Here is a 23,576-nt window from a genome sequence, read left to right on the forward strand (position 1 = left end):
AGGCCTAGGATAACGCGCTACTAGAGTCGTCCCCTCCCCCTAGTCTAATAAGGGTAAAGCTTAATATATAACTAAACGGTAGATAGAACCGTTAAGTTATAATTCTAGATAGCGCTACTAACTTTAATATTATCGATAAACGCGTAATGCCCCCCGGTAAACTAATTACCAGACCTCCTAAAGAAGATATGTGGTTAAATAAGAAATATATAACCTAGACGCTCGGATTAATCTTATTAATATTTCGGATTATAGATAGTTAGAATCGTATACGGATAGAGTATATAGAGTTATATATTATAGATTTAGGTAAAGATAGGTTAGAGGTTATCCTCGGGATCCCCTAGTTAACTAAGTATAACCTAATAGTTAACTAGGCAGAGGAAAGTTAGACGTTCCGAGGTTAGTAGGAGGAGTTAAAGTTTATAGGTTCACGGAAAGAGTTAAAAAGGGCTATAAATAGGGCGAAAGTGACCGTTAGGCTTATTAGGACCTAGGTAACGCGGGTTAGCCGTGTTTAAGCTTATATCTCGGAGGATACGACCACGCCTACTCGCCGACCTAAACCACTACCGGAACCCCCGGAGGACCCTTTACCCGCGGGTTAAGAAGAGTTATTAGTAGCTATACCGGAGTAGTATTATAAGCCCTTAGATATATTTAATATAGAGGAGGCTAGTAAGCTACCTAGTTATTATTAATAGGACCACGGGATTAAGTTAAAGGAAGGGAAGACGCTCCTGTTTAGGCTATTTTATCTATTAACGGAGGAGGAGTTAACGGCGTTACGGGAGTACCTTTAAGGCGCCCTCGCTAAAGGTTAGATTCGTTATTCTATTAGCCCTACGGGTGCTCCTATCCTTTTTATACTATAAAAGGATAGGAAGTTAAGACTATATATTAACTATTAGGGGTTAAATAAGGTTACTTATAAAGACCGTATACCGCTCTTATTAATATATAAGATTATAGACCGGCTTTTATTATTAAAGATCTTTACTAAGCTAGACTATAAGGACGCCTATTATCGACGTTATATATAACCCGGCGATAAGTAGAGGATAGCTTTTAGGACTCGTTATAGTTATGTTAAGTACTTAGTTATACCTTTTAGGCTTATAATACCCTAGCTAGTTTTTAACGGTATATTAACCAGGCCTTAAATAAGTTAGTCGATACGATTTATATAGTTTACCTAGGCGATATCTTAATTTATAGTAAGGACCTTAAGGTTTATCTAGTATACGTTAAGGAGGCTTTAGAGAGGTTAAGGGAGTGGTTATGATATACGAATCCTAAGAAATATGTATTTAAGACTTAAAAGGTAGAGTTCCTAGAGTTTATTATTAGAGTAGATAGGGTTCGTATAGATTAGTCTAGGGTTAAGGCTATCCGCGATTAATAGAAGCTAAACTCGGTAAAGACTATCCAAATCTTCCTAGGGTTTAATAGGTTTTATAGGCGTTTTATTAAGAACTATTTAAAGATTATAGCGCCGCTTATAGACTTCACGAAGAAGAGTAGAGTAAAGGGAGTGTTTATATTATTTATAAGGGAGAAGGAGGCTTTTAATAACTTACGCTAAAGGTTTTAAGAGGCTCCGGTTCTACGGTATTTTAATCTTAAGTTACCTATTAGACTAGAGCTGGACGTATCGGGGTTTACCTTAGGGGCGGTTATTAGTTAATATGTAGATCGTGTATAGTACCTTATTATATTCTTTTCGAGGAAGCTTAGGGGTACGGAGTTAAACTACTTAACTCTAGACACGAAGTTAATAGCTATTATTAACGCGTTTCGGTATTAAAGGTATTACCTAGCCTATAACCAGACCCTAATAGAAGTTCTAACGGACCACCTTAATTATCGGTACCTAATAGATAAGCCGAATGTTAAGCTATAGTATACGCGATAGCTAAAGGAGCTATCGGTGTTTAACTTCGAGATTAAGCACCGGCTAGGAGCTTAGAATCCAGCTAATAGTCTATCGCGGAAGCCATAATATACTTCTAGTTAGTCGGACCTAGACGCGGAGCGTTAAAAGCCTATTAAGAGGTTTACCCGTAAGTTCGTCTTAAGGGTTATAAAGAAAGCGGGCGGAGTACCTAGGGTTTCCGAGGACTTATTACTAAGTTTAAAGGAAAAGGTAGCCGTTACCTAGAGGGATAATCCCTTTTAAGTTTCTTTATCTAAGAAGGACCGGTTATCTTACCCGTGGTTAAGGGATAAGAAGGGCCTAATCCTTTTTAGACGTCGCCTTGTTATCCTGGATATATAGAGGTTAGGGAACAGGACCCTATAGGCCTTCCACGATAAACCCACCGCTAGATATTATGGTTCTAATAGAATGATTCAGAGAATTTCGTATTCTATTAGGAGTATAAAGTTCGTGCCTAAATATAGAGTTTATTAAGGGCTTATCTGGAACGACCGTAAGTCCTACTATTCCGACCGTAATTAGTGGGTCTTAGTGGGTCTACGTAATAACGCAAAGTACCGTATATACTTCGTACCACTACTTCGTACCACTACTTCGTATAACTACTTCGTACCTCTACTATAACATATACCTACCTAGGTACCTAGGTATAACGTCTATTCAACTCGTATCTTCCACTTCACCTCCCTACCTATTAACATATCCATTTCGCCCCTAAACTCAGCTAATATAGCAAGGAATTCATCTGCCTATATGCCTGGTTCCTAGGTACCTATGTCCCTATGTACCTATATACCTATGTACCTAGGAAAATTGTGATGGTTGATAACATAAGGGAAGTGACACGATAGGCGGTACCTATATACCTATAGTGATTGTACGTACCTACTCAACTTCTACATACAAATTAGGTGTGATACTTAGGGAGATCGGACGTCACGTTATTGGCCCACTAGTTACGGTCGCGGTAGTAGGACTTACGGTCGTTCCAGACAAGCCCTTTATTAAAGGACTAAGGCGAGATAGTATAAGCCTTAAAGGCTATTAGCTAGTCTTTTAGTTCCGTCTCGTTTATTCTAAGAGATCTTAATCGACTTTATTATAGGTCTCCCTCCTATTAATTAGGGCGGAAAGAAAAAGGATACGACCCTTATAGTGGTTTACTATTATATAAAGTATTCCCTTTATATCCCTTATAATAGTATACTGACCGCTAGCGGTTTAGCCGATATCCTATAATTAAGAGTCTTTAGCATTTATAAGTTACCGGATAGTATTATTTTGGATTAGGGTTCTTTATTTATAAGTAAGTTTTAAAGGACTATATATAGTCTCTTAGGCGTTTACCGTAGGATATGCACTATATTCTATCCTTAGACTAACGGATAAACTAAGCGTTAGAATTAGAGTATCAAGAACGACCTTTATAGTTATTACTTATAGGAGCAGACCGACTAGGTGGATAAGCTATCCCTTATATAGTTTACTTATAATACCGCGTAGCACTTAGTAATTAAATAAACGCCCTTAGTGGTGTTAATAGGCTATAACCCTCGTGGCCCTAATAATATCCGGTTACCTAAGCTATTAGATATTAAGGCGGTATCCGCTAAATAACGGGTAAAGCACCTAATCGCTAATCGTTAAGTAATAGAAACTTTGATTCGGAAGGCTTAAGAGTCTTATAAGAGGTTCTATAATACCGGGCAGACCTAATAGCGGTTTAAGGTAAGGGACTACGTCTTAGTCTCCTTAAAAAACATTAAGTAAAAACGGCCTAGTAAGAAACTCTTAGATAAGTACCTCGGGCCGTACTGTATCACCTTAGTTATTAGTTATTATAGTCTCGCCTATAAGCTAGACCTTCTATAGCCGATAAAGATTTATAATATTTTCCCGATCTCTTTATTAGAGCCCTGGCGGTCTCGTAATAGTCAGGCTCCCGAGCCTATAGAGGTGGATATAGAGCCGTAGGAGTTATAGGAAGATAAGGTAAAGGAGATTTTAGCTTACCGGTTTAATAGGAAAAGACGGTGGTGTTTAGTTAAGTGGGCGAATTATAGGTATAAGGATAACACCTAGGAACTAAGGCGTTCTATCCTAGAGGGACTTCTTTAAGAATATCACGATTAGGAGAGGGCTCGAAAAGTGCAGAAACTATTATAACCCTATAGGGTCCTTCGTTAGCATTATCAATTTATCTTATTATAACCCCGGAGGGTCTCGTCGTTGCCTTTATTAATTTATTATATTATATCCTAAACGCTAAACATAAAAATAGTAATAGTCACACTATATATATAGTGCCACTCCAGGATAGATTATTAGATCCACTTCTTTCTATATACCTATAGACTAGCAAAATATTCCTCGTCGTCGCTATTATCGTCCTTACCCATTATACTATCACCGACCTTTAGCAGGTCCCGGATTTAATAAAGGGCTTTCGTCTCTTTACGAGCCTCTGGTGCCTGGATATTATACTAGGCGATCTAGGCTTCCGTTACTATATTAACCTAATAATGCTTATACCGAGCCGTATTAAAGTCTTTGTAGTTATAGTGCTGGTTACTAGTATATACACTGCGTAGCTCTCCTTAGAGCTTATAGGAGGCACGCTAGCGGAAAGGAATTAATACGAGTAGATAGACGAAACAGGGGAGGGATAACTTATAAGCTTCTTATCGGTAAATCCACCGTATTCTATAGTATCCACAAGCGCCTCCTATATAGCGACGGCGGAACGGGTGGCATAGAGGTTTATCTATGAATAAGTTAGCATACCGGGGCGGTCTATATCGGACAGGGAGTATAACTATACCTCTTTATATTTCTTACTATTCTGGTCCTCCTAATAGTAGTAGCATTTAAATAACTATCGGCCCGAGTTACGATACAAACGGAAGATAATAGGGCCTTAGCTATCTAGGATAATATTAAGGAAACCCGAGTAATACTATTAATAAAGAGGGTTACGGAGGTCGCCCCCTATAACCACCTCCTAAACCGGGTAAAGGCCTAAGGGAATACCGTTATTAGAAAGCGTAGTATCGCTATCGCCCCCGTTAGCCCCCTGACCTTTATCGGTAACGTTATCGTTACCGAAGATATTATTACCCAGGGAGCTCTTACCTCTACTAAGGATAAAGTTATTATCCTCGCTCTCGTCGCTACTAATAAGGAGGATACTATCAGCGCTACCCGATATAGTTATATCCCCTTTATAGTTAATAATACTATCGTCGATATCGTCGATATCGTCGTTATTGTTGTTAAAATAATGTCGGCGATAACCCTTATCGCGGAGGGAAAGAAGGCGGCGGAATAACTTAACGTTCTGCCTACCCGAAGCCATAGAACTATAGCCTTCCCGGCCCTAAACCTAGGTAAAGGTAACGATAATAACGGGGTATAACGGGCAGAGAGGGCTAACCGGACCGGAGCCTAGCGGGGCCGTAGTATCTACCCTAAAGGTAAGTTAGCTAACCGTATAAGCTCTAAGCGCTGATAATCCCTCTTTTATAAGGACGAGTGCCCCGCGTGCTTCCGCCGCGGCTACGATCTATAGGGTTACTAGATACTATTCCTAGAGTTAGCGCTAGAGGGCATCTAAGCTAACGACTCGGTTAGGAGGCTTATAAAGAAGTCTCTTAGGACAGACCGGGACCTATAAGACGCCGTGGAGAAGATTAGGTCCCGAAATAAAAAGAAGAGGACCGCCGTTACTAACTATAAAGTAACCGATAATAATAACGAAGTCTTTAAGGAGGCGTGACTACGTACGGCTATAAGAGCCGCCCGCAATAATAACGAAGTCTTCTTTAAAATTAAGAAGACCACGAAGCTAGAAAAGCTTATAAATATATCCTATAAAGGGTAAGGTAAGGCGCTGAATAACGTCTATAGCGGCGCTAATAACGGAACAGAGCTTCGCCGGCTAGACGCCCCGGCGGCCGCCCTCTTAGCCGCCGTATATCCTTTATATTAGTCCGCTAAACTAGACTTAGGTGCTATATCCCACGTTTTCTATAATAGAAGCAGATGTACGAATTATAGACCGGCCCGCCCTAGTAATGTTATAATCGCCGGCACTATAACGGTGCCGATTTAATGATATAAAGACGTTATTATTATAATAAAACGAATGGCCGGCCCGACAAAGTTCCGGTTAAAAGATATAGCCTACTACGAAGATTTTATCTATAACCTAGTCTCTAATAAGAAGATGCGTTAGAACGGTTATTAGTAGGATCAGGAGTCACTAAACGATTATATACGCTGCCGTGATCGATTAAGTCTTTATAAGCTAAGTGTCCACTATAATTAAACCGTTATAGAGCTCTTTCTAGTCACTAACACCCTAGCTGCTTTTCTGGCCCCGAATCTACTAATCCGAAAACCGATCGAGAAGGCAGCTAGCTAAGCTAACGGCAACATATAGCATCCCTATTTAGGACACGCTGGCACTGATATAATAAAATAACCAGAAGAGCATTTACAGAGCGTTAAACTAAAGGGGCTAGGAACGGTGAAGTGTAACGCCTACGCTTAATCGAACATAAGTCGTTAGATCAGCCGGCGGGCCCGTATAGCTCTAAGCTACGCCGGCAAGAGGTAGGCGATTAATTTCACGGAGTTCTTACTAACCGCCAAGGGCTATATACGGATTATATTCCTCACGGATCGATATAGCGGATTCATGGCCTGCTACGTTATAACGGTAAAGAGGGCCTCCAATATCTACGTAGTCCTAAACTAATATATCCGATAGGTTTAGAGTTAATTTAACCGGCAGGTACGGGTCTTGAAGTATAATAACGAACTAATATAATCACTTAAAATACAGGGCTTAGCTAAGGGTTTTGGTATCTAATTAGAGTCCTTTTTAGCAGAGACCCCTGTATAGAATAGTGGTGCGTGCTAAAAGATCTAGGGCTATTATAGTATAGAAGGCACGAGCTATACGAATACATTCCTGATTACCCGATTTCCTATAGGTTAGAGTCGTTTTTACTGCCGCTTACGTACAAAACAGAACGCCTAAATAACGGCTTAGCTAGAAGACCCTGTTCGAGGTCCTTTATTAACATAAGCCGTAGCTAGGCTACCTTCGGGCTTTTAGTTATAAAGCTTTTTTTATAACAAGAGCAGCTCTAACGAGGTCTAGAAGGCTTTAAAACCGACTAGCGCCACGGGCCTATATCGGCTACCTTATAGGATATGATTTACTTTGTATTTACTATATCTAGGTTCCTGGCCTTAGAAGGAACGGGACTATTCGTACACGTAACGTTATCTTTAATAAAAAAGAGTTTTTTAATGACAGTCTCGAAGCCCTAAAGGACGATTTACGTTAATTAACGGAAGAATAGCTAGCGGATATTATTAATTAGATCCGCCTACTAGATATACACGTAATTAAATAAGGCGAGCCGTAAGATAAAGTAGCCGATACGTTTATAATAGTATACTTCGAGCCTATTCTCTAGTCGGGTAGCGAGGTTAACGAACCTCTCCTAAGGGTTACGCCTACCGGCCTCGAGGGTCGGGGGGTAGATAAACCGTTTATAGCGCCCAAGAGGCCGGAATAGTATAAGGAGCTTATAGAGCCTATAAGGCCTAAGCTAGAAAAAGACTCCTTTATAGCCGCGATTAATTACTAACGCCTAGATAGTCACCTCCTAATACTATTAGAAACCCCTCCTTAGACGGGGCTTGCGGCGGCTGCTTTTACGGGCTATATGCCTATAGAGTAGGGGGGACCTAAATTTCGAAGCTATAGCAGTAACCGAGTCTGGATCTCCGCCTTTAACGCAGGAAGACATACCCTATTAGTCCGTAATTTGAATAGTAAGCCGCTAATAAAGTTAAAAATTAAAAAGGCACTTAAGAGACCCCGTAAGATACACCATAAGTAACTGCCGGCCCCTCCGAAAAATCAACGAGACCTTAAAAACCACCTATACGAATTCCTATTCCGATAAGCCTAAAGGGATTACCTAAAGAGTTATAAAGAGATAGGCTTATAGATCACGGTGCCGAAGGACAGGGCGAAGGGTTACTAGGTGCTTAGCTATATATAGGTAATAACCTGTAAGTTTAATAAGCACGGCTTTTTATAGAAGTATAAGGCTAGATTAGTAGTCCGCGGAGATTAATAGTATTAGAACTTATTAGAAGATATATATATATAGCCACCCTCGCCGGTCGCTCCTTTAGATTATTAGTAGCGATCGCCGCCCACTTCGACCTATCTTTAATATAGTATAACGTTATTAACGCGTTTATACACGCCCCTCTGCCCCACGATATATATATATATACAGTTCCCGCCCGGGACCGCGGTGCCGGGTTAATTATTACTGCTAAAGAAGGCATTATACGGGCTACGGGAGCCTCTATTATCATAGTAAAAACATATTATAGAAGGGTTAAAAAGAGACGGGTTTAAGATAGTGCCGTAAGAGCCCTGTTGCTTTATACGCCGTGGGCTAATCCTATTCTTCTATATGGACGATACCGTGATTAACTTTAAGGAAGACTTTAAGGAAGAGATAGAATAGGCCGTCGTGAGCCTACGAGAGCACTACGCCCTATAAGGCGGGTAGCCATTATAGTGGTTCCTTAGGATTAAGGTTATTCGGGACCGTCCCTTAAGGAGAATATAGCTATTATAACGCGATTATATCGTGAAGGTAGGATATCTGTTATTAACGGTATCTAACTATAAACCCACGAGCCCTATAAACCGGCAGAACTGCTACTATACGCTAGGAAGTCCACTACTATTAAAAGCTATTAACGTAAGATAGGATCTATTCTATACGCCGTAGTAATTACACAACCCGATATCGCTTTTATAGTATCTCGACTCTATGGATTTAATATAATCCGAGCCGTTAGTATTATAACGTAGCCGACTATCTAATCCGATATCTGCTAGCCACGTAAACCTACGCCTTAGAATAAGGTGGCAGCGAATCTATTAAGGTGTTTACTAACGCGTCCTTTACGGATAATTTAATTAATAGAAAAAGCAGCCAGGTATTCGTGATACGCCTATTTAGAGGTATAGTAGCCTAGCGAGCTAATAAATAAGTAACAGTTATAACGTTAATAATAGAGGCGGAGCTGCTCTCCCTGGTATAGGGTATAAAGGAAGGGATATTCACGAAGAGACTATTAGAGGCGATAGGCGTGATATTCGATAATCCACGATTAAAGATATAATACGATAATAGCTAAATAATACGCCTACTAACGGCGGAGATCGCTTAATTAAATATATAATTACAGCACGTGGATATATATAACTATTAGCTATAATAGGCGTAGTAGTATAGAAGGATTAAAGTTAGCTACGTTATAAGCGCCGATACAATCACTAATAGATTAATAAAGGCCCTGTCTAGGGAAAGGCTTATAAGCTTTGGGGAATAGGTAGGAGTGATAGATATACAGGGACGTCTCTATATAAATAAGCTAAAGGAGATCCTACCGGAGCACTTAGAAGAGCTAGAAGAGAAGTTTAATAGAAGCTACGTGGACGTTATAAAAGGGGATATACCGATAAAAGAAGCCTATAAATAACTTTAACTAAGTAACTGTTATATAGTTATTTAGTTAGGGGGGTGTGTCGTATAGGCTGGCCTAAAGTAGGTCCGGAACGGGTTATTCCGGGCCCGAAAGTGGGATTAGATCTGCCGCAGGAATAAGGGCAGGAATTTAGCACTACGATCAGAGATTTCCACAGAGTAAAATTAAATCAACAGATCGATCGCTTATTTTACGAAATTGAGTTATACGCTGTTTACAACACGGGCTCGTGTAACTATCCTGATTGGGTTTAGGACGCTTGCAAATAGTGGTACTCCGCTCTGTCTTGACTATACCGTCCTGATACAGCTTTACTTACGGAAGCTACAGAATGCCTTAAGCTCTCTTGTTCGACATTCAATGCAGAGCATTATCATGGAACCTTGCTCCTCCCGTGGGAACATGCCCCGACCGTTGAATCCACCATTACAAATAGCACACCGGAGGCAACCCTCATGCCACTCAGCCCCTAGTGCTCTGATATACGGTCCCATCACGGCGAGTCCGCACTTCTTGCACTTGGACGCTTGTCTTTGTGTTCGCTTCGTTTGGCAATTGATACACCAAGCATGCCCGTCCTTCTCAACGTGGGCCATTCCCTGGTTGAATGGATCGCCACATTCTGCGCAAAAAAAGTGCCCATAGTGCCAATGTTCACCCAGTGCAATAATGTGCTCGCCCAAGATGGGAGTTTTGCAGTGCTTGCACCTCGGTGCAAAAAGCTCGTGCCAATCTAGATGGCAATAGAATCGAAGACGCTCGTCCCCATCGTCTTTCATGGTTTGTCCAGGCACTTCTTTCAGGTACTCTCCCTGCGCCCGGCGCCGGATTCTGCCAAATCGTTGTGCGCGATTAAACTCGGGCTCTGGGCTGGCTTCCAGTGCTTCTAAGCTGGTCCCGCAAACAAAGCAGACAAAACAATGGGGATGGAACCGTTCAGCGATACCAGCAACTGACACAAAGCGGCCCTCGATGTCAAGACCACATTGGTGACATGTGGTATTTAATCCATTTGTATTCGTTAATGTAGGTGACCAATGCCTGTGAGACCTACCGGCATTCCTCTTGTCGACTGGGGATGGCACTGCCGTGGAAAGTGGCTGTGACAATGGAGAGTTCCATTCGGCATTGTCGACAGGAGACACAATGAGAGAAATGTTTGAGGTAAGCTGGGTTTGGCCTCGGTTGTCTTGCAAGACAATAGCTGGAGGATCCTCTGGACCAGATGCAGCGCCGACCTCCGCGGCTACAACAGCAGCCGGGAAAGTGGTAGGAGAAGGCCTCTCATGTCTTCTTCCTTTAGTCGTCCAGCGTAGTTCCTTTCTCATCATCGATACTGGATAGTGATTAGTCATCTCATGCGGTGCCTTCCAACAGGCGTCGAAGCTCACAATCGGCCGACCTGGATGCGCACTGACGGCTGAAGGGATGGGTAACTTCGAACTTCGATCCTTTAGTCTCATACTAGTTGCATCTCGTAAATCCTGGCTCCGAATTTCGAGTCCATCATTTATAGTCGAGCCATAGGTAGGGGAACGTAGACCAGGCGCATTAACGATGTAATGTGGATCATGTAATTGAGCAACAGGTCGTCCGGATAGCTCCTGATACCCAGAACATCTCAACTCGCCTCCGGTGGAGTAATTCCAAATACGAGGATTAGGGACTTTGTCGGCGAAAGACTCGCGGCCATTCTTGGAAATGGAACTTGCGTTCTGTGGCTTGGTAGACGCGGTATGTGGCTCTTGCCAGGTCGAATCAGCGCGTTCTTTCGGTTCACGATTTTCTTGATTATTCTTCTGGTATATTCCAGAGCCGCTGACAACAGGTGAAAGACGGGACAGCCAACTAGGAGGCAGCGGCAAACCATTCTCTTTGTTCATAAATTTCTGTGTGCCATTGGCCTGTGCATCCTCACTCGTCAGGCAATACCGTGAAGTTTGATTGTCGTGGGACCATGTGCTGTCTTTCGAGGGTGTTCGGAGCGCAGTAACGGCACTGCGTGTCGATAGACTGCTACGATCCCGAGACGCCTTTTCGACATTTGTAGTCCGTTCTCCCCGATCACTGCTTTCCTGCAACGGAGACTCGTAACGATAACGATCGCCGGGCTGGGGCGTACGCCCACCGCGGTGTTGCCAGACCAGCACAGTAGCTTCGTCTAACGCCGCTTTATACATGAGTTCCTCTTCATTCCGGTGGGTTGCGTTGTAGTTGGTTTCTTTGGGGTGCTTATCCTCAGCGTCCGGTCCAAGACATTGGGCTCCGTTTTTGTCCATCAACCTGTGTCTTCTATGGGTGTCAATAGGGTAATCGACCGAGGATCTAGATGGAATCTGCTTAATCGAGCGCTGACAATGTGGGCCGAGTGTTCGCTCAGGAGTGGCTGGAGTAGCGCAGGAGTTTGTCGTATTATTGTTGTCCAGCCTCAGACGGGGTTGTGTTTTGGTTAGCTCCATAGACGGAAGTGATGTCGAATGACTAGTACCCAGAGAATGTCGCCTGGTCGACCCAGTAACCAGTGATGGGCAGGGGGCTGGGGTGGGCAATTGTCTGGCGGCACTGGGGTGAGAGAAGCAACAGTCGTGAACTTCCGCAAGATATGAGACTGTAGACCTTCCTTAGCAAGGGGGTGAATGACGAAAGACGCAAAGGACGCGTGCTTCACGCGGATATTCAACATGTGACACAAACTTACCTGTTTGCTCGGAGACTATATCCATCGCCAACGGCGATATGGACTTCCTGGTATCCATGGGTGGTTTCTCTTGCGGAATAGCGATCTTAGACAACCTGTCAGCCTCGATAAGTCCAATGGCTAATTATATAGAGGCAGGATATTCCGACTATACCACTTGGATATTCCGACTGTAGTTCCGGTGGGTCCACTTTTTCGACTAATCAACTTTTACGTCCTAGACTATACACACACACACACACACACACAAAGATACGATCGCTAATTCCACCTAGGCCCCGTTCGACAAACCCGCCTAGTTGGCGGGATTTCCGCCTAACTTTTGCGCAAGATACATCTATAGCCAAGACGCTAAAACGGCGCCGTCTCTTCCTCTCGATATACCTATTTATATAACGAACGAATTTTTACTCGGTGGAATATAGAACCGGTTCCGTATAATACGGGGTATAGTCTCGTGGATATTATAAAGCTATAAAACATACTGTTTTTACTGTTATAGAGCATCGTAACGACTATCGCCTATATTAATATATCTGGAATAGGTTATATTAGTATAAAAGAGATTATAGCAGGGTTACTCGATAATATACCGGATCCTACGAATATCACCGCGTAGTCCGTGCCGCCGCCTACGTAGCAGGAGACGTAATAGACGCAGGACTTCGAAGATAATATTTTCTCCGATAACGATATATCCGAAGACGATATAAATAGTTAAAATACCACCTTCCAGGGCCTATCCGGGAGTCAGGCCAATACTTCCTTATCTAAATAGTCCTTGCGCGTAAGGTGGAGGGATAAAATCGAGTATAAACTGTATACGTAGTTGGTTACGGCTTATCGTGATAATGCCCTCTTCGTAACTAGTAATAAGAAGTCAGCGAAGCAGGCTGCCTTAGTGGATATCTTACTATATATACAGGAGGTATCTTACTATATATACAGGAGGTATTTCCTAGGGCTAACCTGATAGTTAAGGCGATAGCGACGAAGCTCGAACGCACTAAAAGAGAGCTGCGGGCGGCGCTTACGCTTATTAATAAGAGTGGCGTTAATAACTACGATAATAAAAGCGGTATAATCGATATAGATAAAGAATAGTAGGACGTCTTTAAAGATAAGTTCGGTGATATCGGTAAACGTATTTAGAAGCGCGGCGGGCTATATTAGGTCGAGAGTCTTTTAAAGCAGATATAGCCCGATACTATCGGAATAGGCTAGTATATCGCGGACGTTTATAAGCTAGAATAACGTAAACGTTAGCAGATATTAACGCTAACGCCGCTAGTTAAAAGATAACGCCTTTGGCCTAGTTAATAATAGGATCCTAATAGTAGTAGTGCCGGCGATGGTTTCCCCGTGGCTTATAATAATCTGCTAAATAACGTTACGCCTCTACGGCGGCACTATAGAAAGGAGGAATTAACGGTAATAACGGTAGTAACCACGGCGGCGGCTAACTTACCTCTTACCTCTATAAGGTCCGGGATAGTTACGCTAGCGGTGCGTTAGAACTCTAGCTTTATAGCTAAGGCTGTTACTGCCTATATAAACGACCTTCGCGATAAATTAGGCGGCGTTATTAGTATTATTAAAGTAAGTCGATTCTTTACCGAAGACCCTAGAATAGCGAACATATTTAATACGCTAGGTAGGCCTAAAAAGATTAAGTCATTAAAGTAGCTTAGTTTGTTAAAGGAAGAGATTATTAATAGAGGTAGTAATAATTCTAAAGTAGGCGGGCAGGGTAGGCGTGACTATATGGACCTGGATTCTGATTAAGTTATATTTCCTGTATTCTGATTAGTTAGAAATAGCTACCGCCTACTAAAAAGGGATTAGTGCGGGGTAAAGCTTTATCTTATCTCCCCTCTTTCTATATATATAGTAATCGGTTATAAGTTAGTATATCGATCTTTTTTTCCTTTAATAGCAGTAATCTCTTTTCTATTCTATAATAACTATTAGTCCTGCTCTATTATCTTAGATATCTAGTATTATATCTATAATCCACCCTTTTTCCCGATAGTCTAATCGGCTCGCCTAGCGGCTAGCTATAATAGCCTATCTTCTTATTCCTTAGTAAGTCTATCTATAACGGCAGTTATTCTAGAGCTATCACGCAGGGCTCTAATAAAGTTCCAGATCCTAGTTACTACGTATACGATATTAACCTGCTTATTAAAGTCGTATTTAAGTACCTTCTTATCGATAATACGGAATAACCTTTTTAGTGCCCTAAAAACACGTTTAATAGCGCTACGGTGCCTTACGTGGATTCGATTAAACCGCTCCTTTAATAATAGCTATCTCTACTTTATTTTAGAGAAATCTTATAGGTGGTACCTTTTACCGTTAAAAGGAGTAACGATACCTCGAATATCGCTACTAAACCCACTATCTACGAGGTAGAATCGCCTATCCGGAATATAAAAGGTACCTCTAGTAAGAGCCTCTTAAAGCAACAAAGAGTCGTTTATACTGCCCTCGGCGCCGGCTAGAATATACGTGAATAAGAGGTTAAAATTAACTACCTCGAGGATATTTTAAGTTAGCTAACCCTTTCGATTATAGAACCGGCGCTACTCTCTTAGTGGAATCCACGCCGTGATATACGTGCCGTCGATTACTCCGATATAGCCGTTAAACTAGGCGTTACGCTACGATAGCTTAATATATCGGGATACGTATCCTATAAGAGGACTCTTAACGTATTTAACGTGAAGCTAATATATTGCTAGTAGGACCTCGTTAAAAATACGCGATCCTGTATTTAAGGAAATCTTAAACCGGTGGTATATATTGCGAAGGGATACGCCGTGGCTAATAATATACAGAAAGAATATAACCTTCTACTAAGTTATATAGTATCGAGTCTCCTTAATGATACCGTTCGTTACGATTCAGGCTATTAAGTAATAAAATTCGTGCTAACTAATTCTAAATAGATCCTGAAATACCGTCCCTGATCCGACTAGCAGGTTAACTATTATCCTGGTTACGATAATAGGATAATTACCGTGATATTAACGATAGGTATTTTCGCCCTCCTAGTGGTGCTATATATCTCGAATCTTATACGCGATCGATTCTAGGAGTATATCTAATAAGAATATATCGATATCCGAGATAGTATCGTCGTCGTGGCTACGAATAGTAATAGTAGTATTATCGTGGTTACGAATAGCTTTATCTTTAGCCTCGTCGCCGACTACGAGGCTGACTATAGACCCTATCTTTAGCGGAAAAACCGCTAACTAGGCGGCACCTTTTAGGTGCTACTAAGCTTTTATATATAAAAAGCCGCCTAATTAGCGGAATTCCGCTAAAGATACCTATTTCGACCCCCCCTGCTAGCGTGGTACTTCTATAATAGGGGTATAGGAGAGCTATGCATAAAAAATACAGTTATATTAAAAATATTATATAAAAGGGGTGCTTATGCCATCGGTGGGTTATTTTTATGCATTTTTCCGCTATGTTGGCGGAATTCCGCTAAGTTAGCGGGTTTGTCGAACGGGGCCCTATTACGCTATTATTACGCGTAACCTTAATATGCTCTAATTAATAACACGATTACGCTTCTACTACCGATTTTCCTTGCCTTAGAATAATACCAACAGCAACAATAACAATAATAACAATAATAACAATAATAACAATAATAACAATAATAACAATAATAACAATAATAACAATAATAACAATAATAACAATAATAACAATAATAACAATAATAACAATAATAACAATAATAACAATAATAATAATAATAATAATAGGGTTATAGTAGGACTAGGCCGGATATACAAATATATAGATAAGTAACGGGGAACTGGATTCTATAAAGAGTCTCTAATTAGTGGTAAATAGATATAAAATAGAATTACTATTCTTAATCGAGCAGTTAAAATCATTTTAGTTACTTACCTTTAATTAATCTAAGTAATTAAATTAATTTAAAGATTCTAGAAAAAGAGACGTATATCCCCCCCCTTAACCTATACCTTACCCGTCTCGTAGCTAAAAGAGCTCTTGATCACTAAAATACCGGAGCCGAGGGACTTATCTTAGCCAGCACCCAGGCCGCCGCGAGGGCACTAGCGGCACTAAGGCGCCGCTATATCGCCTAGTAAGCACTCGCCTAGCCCGTTTAATCCTTTACTACCTAATAATAGCTAAATAATAGTAACCCGGATACCGCCCTTAAAAAAGAATAAAAGGAGAGATAAAGGGACTTAGGGTCTACTCGGAACCCGAGCTATACCGTAGCGGTACCGAACCGGAACCCCTAAAGGAGAGACCTCTAAAGATATAAAGGCCTCCTAAAGCCGTAAAGCTCCGTCCTTACCCAGATCCGCTCCGAGAAGCTAGGTCTTAGGGCCTTCTTTTTTAAAGCGAGGGTTCCCGGCTTTACCACCGCCCGGTGCCCCTACGGTAACGGAGGGGCGGAAATAGCCGAATATATTATCCTTTAGTATTAGAATACTACTCCGGAGTCACGAAGAGACCTTTATAGCGCTATAAGGAGACCGATCTTAATTAGGGGAGACCTTTTCGACGCCCTAAACCACCCTAAAAAAGCAAGGATAATCGCGAAATAATTCCTACGTCTTAGTCGCCTAAGCGACTTCCGCCTTACCCTAGAAATTATAAGGAATTACGTAGTAGAGACCCCGTAGCGGGACCGCTCCGGTATAGACTATATAGAATAGAGATAGTACCTAATCCAGATATTCGTATTTATTTTAGGGGTTTTATAAGCCAGGACCCCCCTGGTAGTATTAAAGGGTTATACTATAACGGTACCTGTCTTTTACTTAGCCTTAGTCTTAGCGCCTCCCTCTTTATCCTTACTATTAGTAGTATTATTACTATTAGTATTATACTTACGACCCTATCCTATAATATTAGCTTTACTCTACTATAAAAGGACTATAAAAATATATACGGCTACCTTTAATAGAATAGCGATTATTCCCTTTAGCCGATTTAATTAGCGCTCTAGGCTAGCTAGTATAGCGTTACTATTATAGCGGCGGCCGGCGGGGTAAGCACGCCTAGCGGCGCGCTTAAAGGATACTACCGCCGCTATAAGCCGACCCCGAGCCTATATAAAGTTAGCGCGGTATAGTTACGGCACCCCTAAGGATATAACTTATAATAGCTTTGTCTTTACCTCCGGCGATAGCAGTTATAAGTTCCTAATAGCGTTTAAGGACACGCTATTAATGCTTTAGGGCTATAGCCGGAACCTGCACCGATTATTAGACTCCCGCTATTACCGTACTAGCGCTATTAAGACACCACTATAAGACCGACTTATATCCTTATAAGTCCGATGACTATTAGTATACTAATAGTATACCGCGCCCTTCCTGGTAGTATTAGTATATACTTCTATATCCTCGGGCTTATCGCCCCCGAGGCGCTTAGTATATCTAAGATATCTACTTAAAGTCAGAGACGGCCTCCTAGCGATATCACTCTAGCACCCTAAAGGCACCTCCAGGAAAACCCATAGCAGTACTCGCGTCGCTTTAGCCTTATAATAGCGGGAGTTACCTTTTTTCTTAGGCTATTTCTTCTTAGGCGGTATCTAGGAGGCTATTAATACTAAGCTTAAAACTAACACGCCCCCCCGCGGCACCCTATTAAACTTATATTAATAACTCCGGGTTATTAATTATTTAATAGTTATTTTTAATTAATTATAGCCTATCCTATTAGCCCGCCTAAAACCGCCGACTTCCCGCCCGCGTTACCGCGCTACTACTTATAAATTAACGATACTATAAGATAATAGTAAAATAAGAGACCCGGTCTATCCATAAACCATCCGACGCTTCGTTAGTACCTACGGCATAGAGCCGGGAATAGAGGTGGGAGTAGGGGGGCGGGCGGCTTAAAGGGAAACCTATAATATCACGATAAAGGGTTAAAAGAGGGAAAAATAAGAAGAAGGGCGGAGGCCTTTACGATTTTCTATTAACCTAGCTATAACTATAGGTGACTGCTAAATTCGGTAGGTATATATAATAATAAAGGCAGGAGCCCCTACTAAAACCCCGCCTAAAAGGAAGGCGTAAATAAACCGGCTACCCCGATACAGGGAGGATTCCCAGAGCGCGGGACCGCCGCGGACCTTTTTTAGCCCCCTATATAGTATACCGTATCCTAGGCTAACCCGAATCCCCTAGCCTGCTACCTTCCTGTTAGCTACTAGACTAAAGGTATAATCCAGATACGTATTAAGTTACCACCGGGACCGTTAAGGCCCCGACGCGGCACCGATCCTAATAAGGAGAGTATAGAGGTTTTTCTACCTGAACGGGTTTTTCCCCCCTATAACCAACTAAGAAGGACCGCATAGCCTAAGCCGGGCTCCTAGATTAGTTAGCTAGGATAGCGGAGTAAGAGAATAATAATAATAATAATAAAAATTAATTTAAAGTATTAAAAGGCCTTAAAAGGCGTTAGAGTGGTGTATAACCATAGCTGTATTCATTATTATAAAATAGGCAGAAAGTGGGTCTATATTAGAACTATAGTTGGAGTATATAAATAGTATAGTCGGAATATCCTGCCTTATTATATATATAAGTACTACTATTCATAAGCAGCCTCTATACTATTTACAAGCGTCACTAACCTAAGTAGAATAGATATACGAGCCCGTGCAGTGTTACACGACCTAAAGCTCGCTCTTTATATAATAATTAAGAGATACGGTATTTCGACTATACTATTTAGTTATTTATTCTAATTATAGATTCAATCAGGACTATAACGATAACGATAATAAAGACGAAGAAGAAAGGAGTTACTGCTACTACTACTATTCGCTTCGCTCGAATAAATAACCTATATACTAATTAAGTCCGGCAATTAAATTAATCTAGGGTAAGGTTATTCCGACTTGGCTATTCGTTTATTCCGGCTAGAGTTTAATAATTAATAGCAAATAGAACTATTAATTATTAATAAGTATTACTTTATCTATCTCACGATCTAGTTAATCTACTCCGAGAATTACTAATCCGCCTCTACCCCGTGGCATACCCCTCTAACTATAAACCTTATAGGGACCCCCCCGGGGCCGCTATATCCTCCTCGGAGACTTTAACCTCCACTATACCCTCTAGGCTAGCTACCTTAGATTCTATCCCAGGTCCAGTACCCTCCTAGAGCTAACCACTTGCTAAAACCTCGACCTTATCACCCCTCCCGGAATAACCACCTAGTATAGGCCAGGCCGGCAGTTAAGCACTATCGACCTTATCTAGGCATCGTAGGGGCTCCGCTACGACTATAACGGCATAGATATTAAACTTATCGGATTAGACCACCTCTCTTTAATCGCGACTATTTACCTTAATATAGACCGCCCCGCTAACACGGCCCTATTATAGCCTCTTAACCGCCCACGCTATATCTAAAAGGAATTCGTACCCTCCCTCGCCTACTAGGTAGCCCCCGGGATCCTTATATAACTAGGCCCCTTAATAACGCCCTACGATATCGATAAGGCCCTCGACTAGCTAACCCAGGACCTTACCACTATTACCGACTAAACGGCCCCGCGATGTTAAACCAGCCCCCCTAGCCGCCTACCCTACCCGTAGTAGACTAATAAGCTAATATCTCTAACCTAAGAAGCGGGCAGACTATATAGGCTATATATAGTGAGGAAATTACGGAATAAATAGGAAGAGTATAGGTAAGCCGAGCTCCGTCGCGATAAAGCTATAGCGGTAGCGAAAAGGCAGTATTAACGCTACCTTCTTTACTCTACCTAAGTAAACGATAAGCTTCCTTAAAGGCTCTAAAAATAGGCCTAAAGTAAGGCATTCTAACTACTCAGGCCCCCTACTATACCACCGCTGCGCCGTGACTAAGGCGACCTAGTAACCTTTTATAATAAGAAAGTAGATATCCTATACGCTAAATCCCCCCCCCCCCCCCCCGGAGATTTAGATCCTAGACCCCTAGGGCGAGAGTAGCCCTCTAGATAGGATATAGACTGGAGTATTACCGTAACGGATATCTAAGGCCGCGTCCGCCGAACTAAGTATAGGCCGCTCCCGGCCTAGACGGCTTTTTAGTAGGCCTCCTAAAGGCTTATAGCCCGGTCCTATACTAGATCCTAGCTATAATCCTCTTAGCCTGCCTATCCCTAAGCTATAAGATTAGGTCGCGGCTATTATGTCAACAGCCCACGCGACGGTTATTACGCCATATTATTAGCTTAAGTAAGAACTAAGATATTATATTTATAATACCTAGTATACTTATATAATATATATCGTAAGCTAAGTATATATATACGTATAATATTTATAGTATCATAGTATAGAGTAGGGTAGTTATAAAGTAGACGTCTAGTTATATAGCTATAACTATATACTGTTTATTTTGACTTAGATATTATACCTATTATTATTATAAGTATTACTTATTATATATATAATATCAATACCCACCCGTAAGCTGACTGTTATATAATAAGTAGAGCTTAGTCAGGTTATAGTTATGTTATAGCATAGTAATCCTAGTGTATCTAAGACTAGAATACATACAGGAACAATTAGAAAAAATACCTCTTCTTTTTAATTAAAGGGAACATTTCAAAAACCTTTGTTACTTTTATAGTATGTAGTATATAGTTATTGAAAGAAAAGTTCAGAAAAAAACCTTTGATAGCTAGGAAAGCCCCAAGGTAAATAACCTAGTTATACGCCCATGTTAAGAATCAAAAGACTAAGTATTAAAACCTAGTATTTTAATTCTTTGGTATTATTATAAGGCGGCAAATTATACTCAGGCACCGTATCGTCTTTATGACCTAGGTTTATATAACCGCAAAGAGTATTATGAGGCTCTTCTGCTAAACCTTTAGTTACTATACTAGCTATATTAAAATACGCATTAATATATACAATCTCTATATTATTATTGTGTAGCTGTTGCCTGTAGTAATGATACTGCCTGTCGATATGTTTTACCCGTTTTATGGAATTCAGCGTTTTTGGCGAGCTTCTTTACACTCTCACTATCTATTAAGGTAGTAGAAATATCGAGAGATTTATTATTATTATTATTATTATTATTATTATTATTATTATTATTATTATTATTATTATTATTATTATTATTATTATTATTATTATTATTATTATTATTATTATTATTATTATTATTATTATTATTATTATTATTATTATTATTAATATTATTATTATTACTATTATTATTATTATTATTATTATTAGTATGATTATTATTATTATGATTATTATTATTATTATGATTATTATTATGATTATTATTATGATTATTATTGCCTTTTATATTAGAATCTAGACCCAGATTCTATAGTATATCTTTATATAGATTATAAAGATAGATTCCTTCTTTAGAAGCTTCTATAAGAGCTATATATTCGGCCTCTGTTATTAATAAAGCAACGACTTTTTATTTAGTTAAGGTCTAACTAACGGCGTTATTTACTCCCACGCAGTAAATATATCCTAAAGTCGAGGTTATATTCTCGATTATATCTAAAAGGCTGGTATCAGAATAACCGTACATACTAAGGTCTTCTTTAGTATGGTTATATAAAAGACCGATATTAGGATATATATTTATATAAGCCCATATTCGATTTAACACAGTAAAGTGGTCTTATAAGGGATTATATATATAGCAAGAACACTAATTAACTGCGTATATTATATCTGGTCTTAAAGATAAGGCTAGATATAATAAAGCCCCGATTTCCTGTTAGTATTTATTTATATTATTAGTTAACGCTTATTCAGGATTTGGTACTAGGACCTTCTTGTGTATACAAGGGGTGTTAACCCTTTTCAGACTTCGTTTATTATACCTTTTAAGTATCTTATTAGTATAAGGCAACTAACTTATAGAAAGAGACTTATTATCTTTATTTATATTTATTATATAACCTAGAAAGGTATTTATTTCACCTAAGTCTTTAAGTGTAATATCTTTAGATATGTCCTTAAAGAAATAGTCTAAAGTATCCTCAGAAGGGCTTAGAGCCACTATATCGTTAACGTGGCATAAAAGAATAGCTCGTTCTTCTATTCTTTTAATTTTATTATAGTTATAAAAGGTAAAAAGTCTAGTATTATATTCAGAGACCCGGTAACCTAGCTTAGAGAATATCTTAACCAGGTAATTATACCAGAGTCTAGGACTTTATTTCAACCCGTATAAGGCTTTATCAAGCTTATAGAGTATTATATTATTATTGTTTTCTAGGCTATCTTCTTTCTCGAAGCCTATAGGTTATATAGCGTATATCAGGGTATCTATATCGGCATAAACGAACGCGTTTTTAAGGTCGAACTGCCTGAATTTCTAGCCGTGTAATACGCGCAGTATTAAAGCTAGTTTATAGCTTTCTGGCCGGCAAGTAGTTAAAAGGGCTTCTAGATAATCAAGACCTAAAACCTGATTAAACCCCTGAATAACCCACCGAGCCTTATAGTAAATACCTTCGCCAGAGCTATTATATTTGATTCTGAAGGCCTAATCACCTCCTAGTACGTGGTAGTCTTCTTTTATTTTGTTTAATTATTAGGCGTATTTCCTATACTCATTAACTCCCAGGTCTTTCTCTTTTCGAGTTCTGATATTTCTGCTACCATCGCGTCTATCTATTTATCTTTATCTGGGCAGTTTATAGCCTGTTTATAGGTAGCTGGTTTATTAATGGAATTTATAGTTAGAAGAAATAGACAACTTTCTTAAACCTATGGGTTTCTAAGTATAGTATCTTTTATTAATATCTGCTATTAATAACTACTTTATAGTTATATAGTTATAGGCAGTGGAATCAGGAGCAAGAATATATATATCTGTATACTAACTTACCTATCTCAATACCTGATTATTAATATAGGTAGTTAGTAATATAGAGATATAAAATATAAGCAGAGATAAGAGTCTATTACGTAATAAGGAATCTACTGCGTAATATATTACGTAATAAAGAATCTAATACGTAATATCTTATATAATAAAAAGTCTATTACGTAATAAGGAACTAGTCTATTATATAATAAGGAAAGCTTATTATTGCTCTAAGACTAGTCTCTCTATATACTGTTTATCTATATATATCGGCTTCCTCTCCTTCTTCTTTCACTCCTTATCTTACTCTTCTTAGTATTAATTACTATATTCTACTATTAGTACTATGGAATATTACTCTATTTAATTCACTTAGCCTTCTATTACTTAAGCCCCTTTTACTATCTCCTTCTTTAATCTACGGCTTCTAGTTAAGCTTATAGATTCTATCTAAACTCT

At 40.0% G+C, this 23,576-nt stretch overlaps 1 protein-coding gene across 1 annotated transcript; it reads right to left on the bottom strand.

The window, feature by feature from the left end:
- Window positions 1-9,755: 9,755 nt before the first annotated feature.
- Window positions 9,756-12,342, bottom strand: ACRALDRAFT_1048786 (uncharacterized protein). Its single transcript, XM_071015558.1, has 2 exons — window positions 12,234-12,342; window positions 9,756-12,143 (listed from the first exon to the last, which is right to left on the bottom strand). Exons 1-2 carry the CDS (start codon window positions 12,289-12,291, stop codon window positions 9,847-9,849), a joined length of 2,355 nt encoding a protein of 784 aa, XP_070878256.1. The 5' UTR covers window positions 12,292-12,342; the 3' UTR covers window positions 9,756-9,846.
- Between the last annotated feature and the right edge of the window lie 11,234 nt (window positions 12,343-23,576).

This window comes from Sodiomyces alcalophilus (assembly GCF_042370955.1).
Source record: "Sodiomyces alcalophilus JCM 7366 unplaced genomic scaffold ACRALscaffold_2, whole genome shotgun sequence".
Taxonomy (NCBI): domain Eukaryota; kingdom Fungi; phylum Ascomycota; class Sordariomycetes; order Glomerellales; family Plectosphaerellaceae; genus Sodiomyces; species Sodiomyces alcalophilus.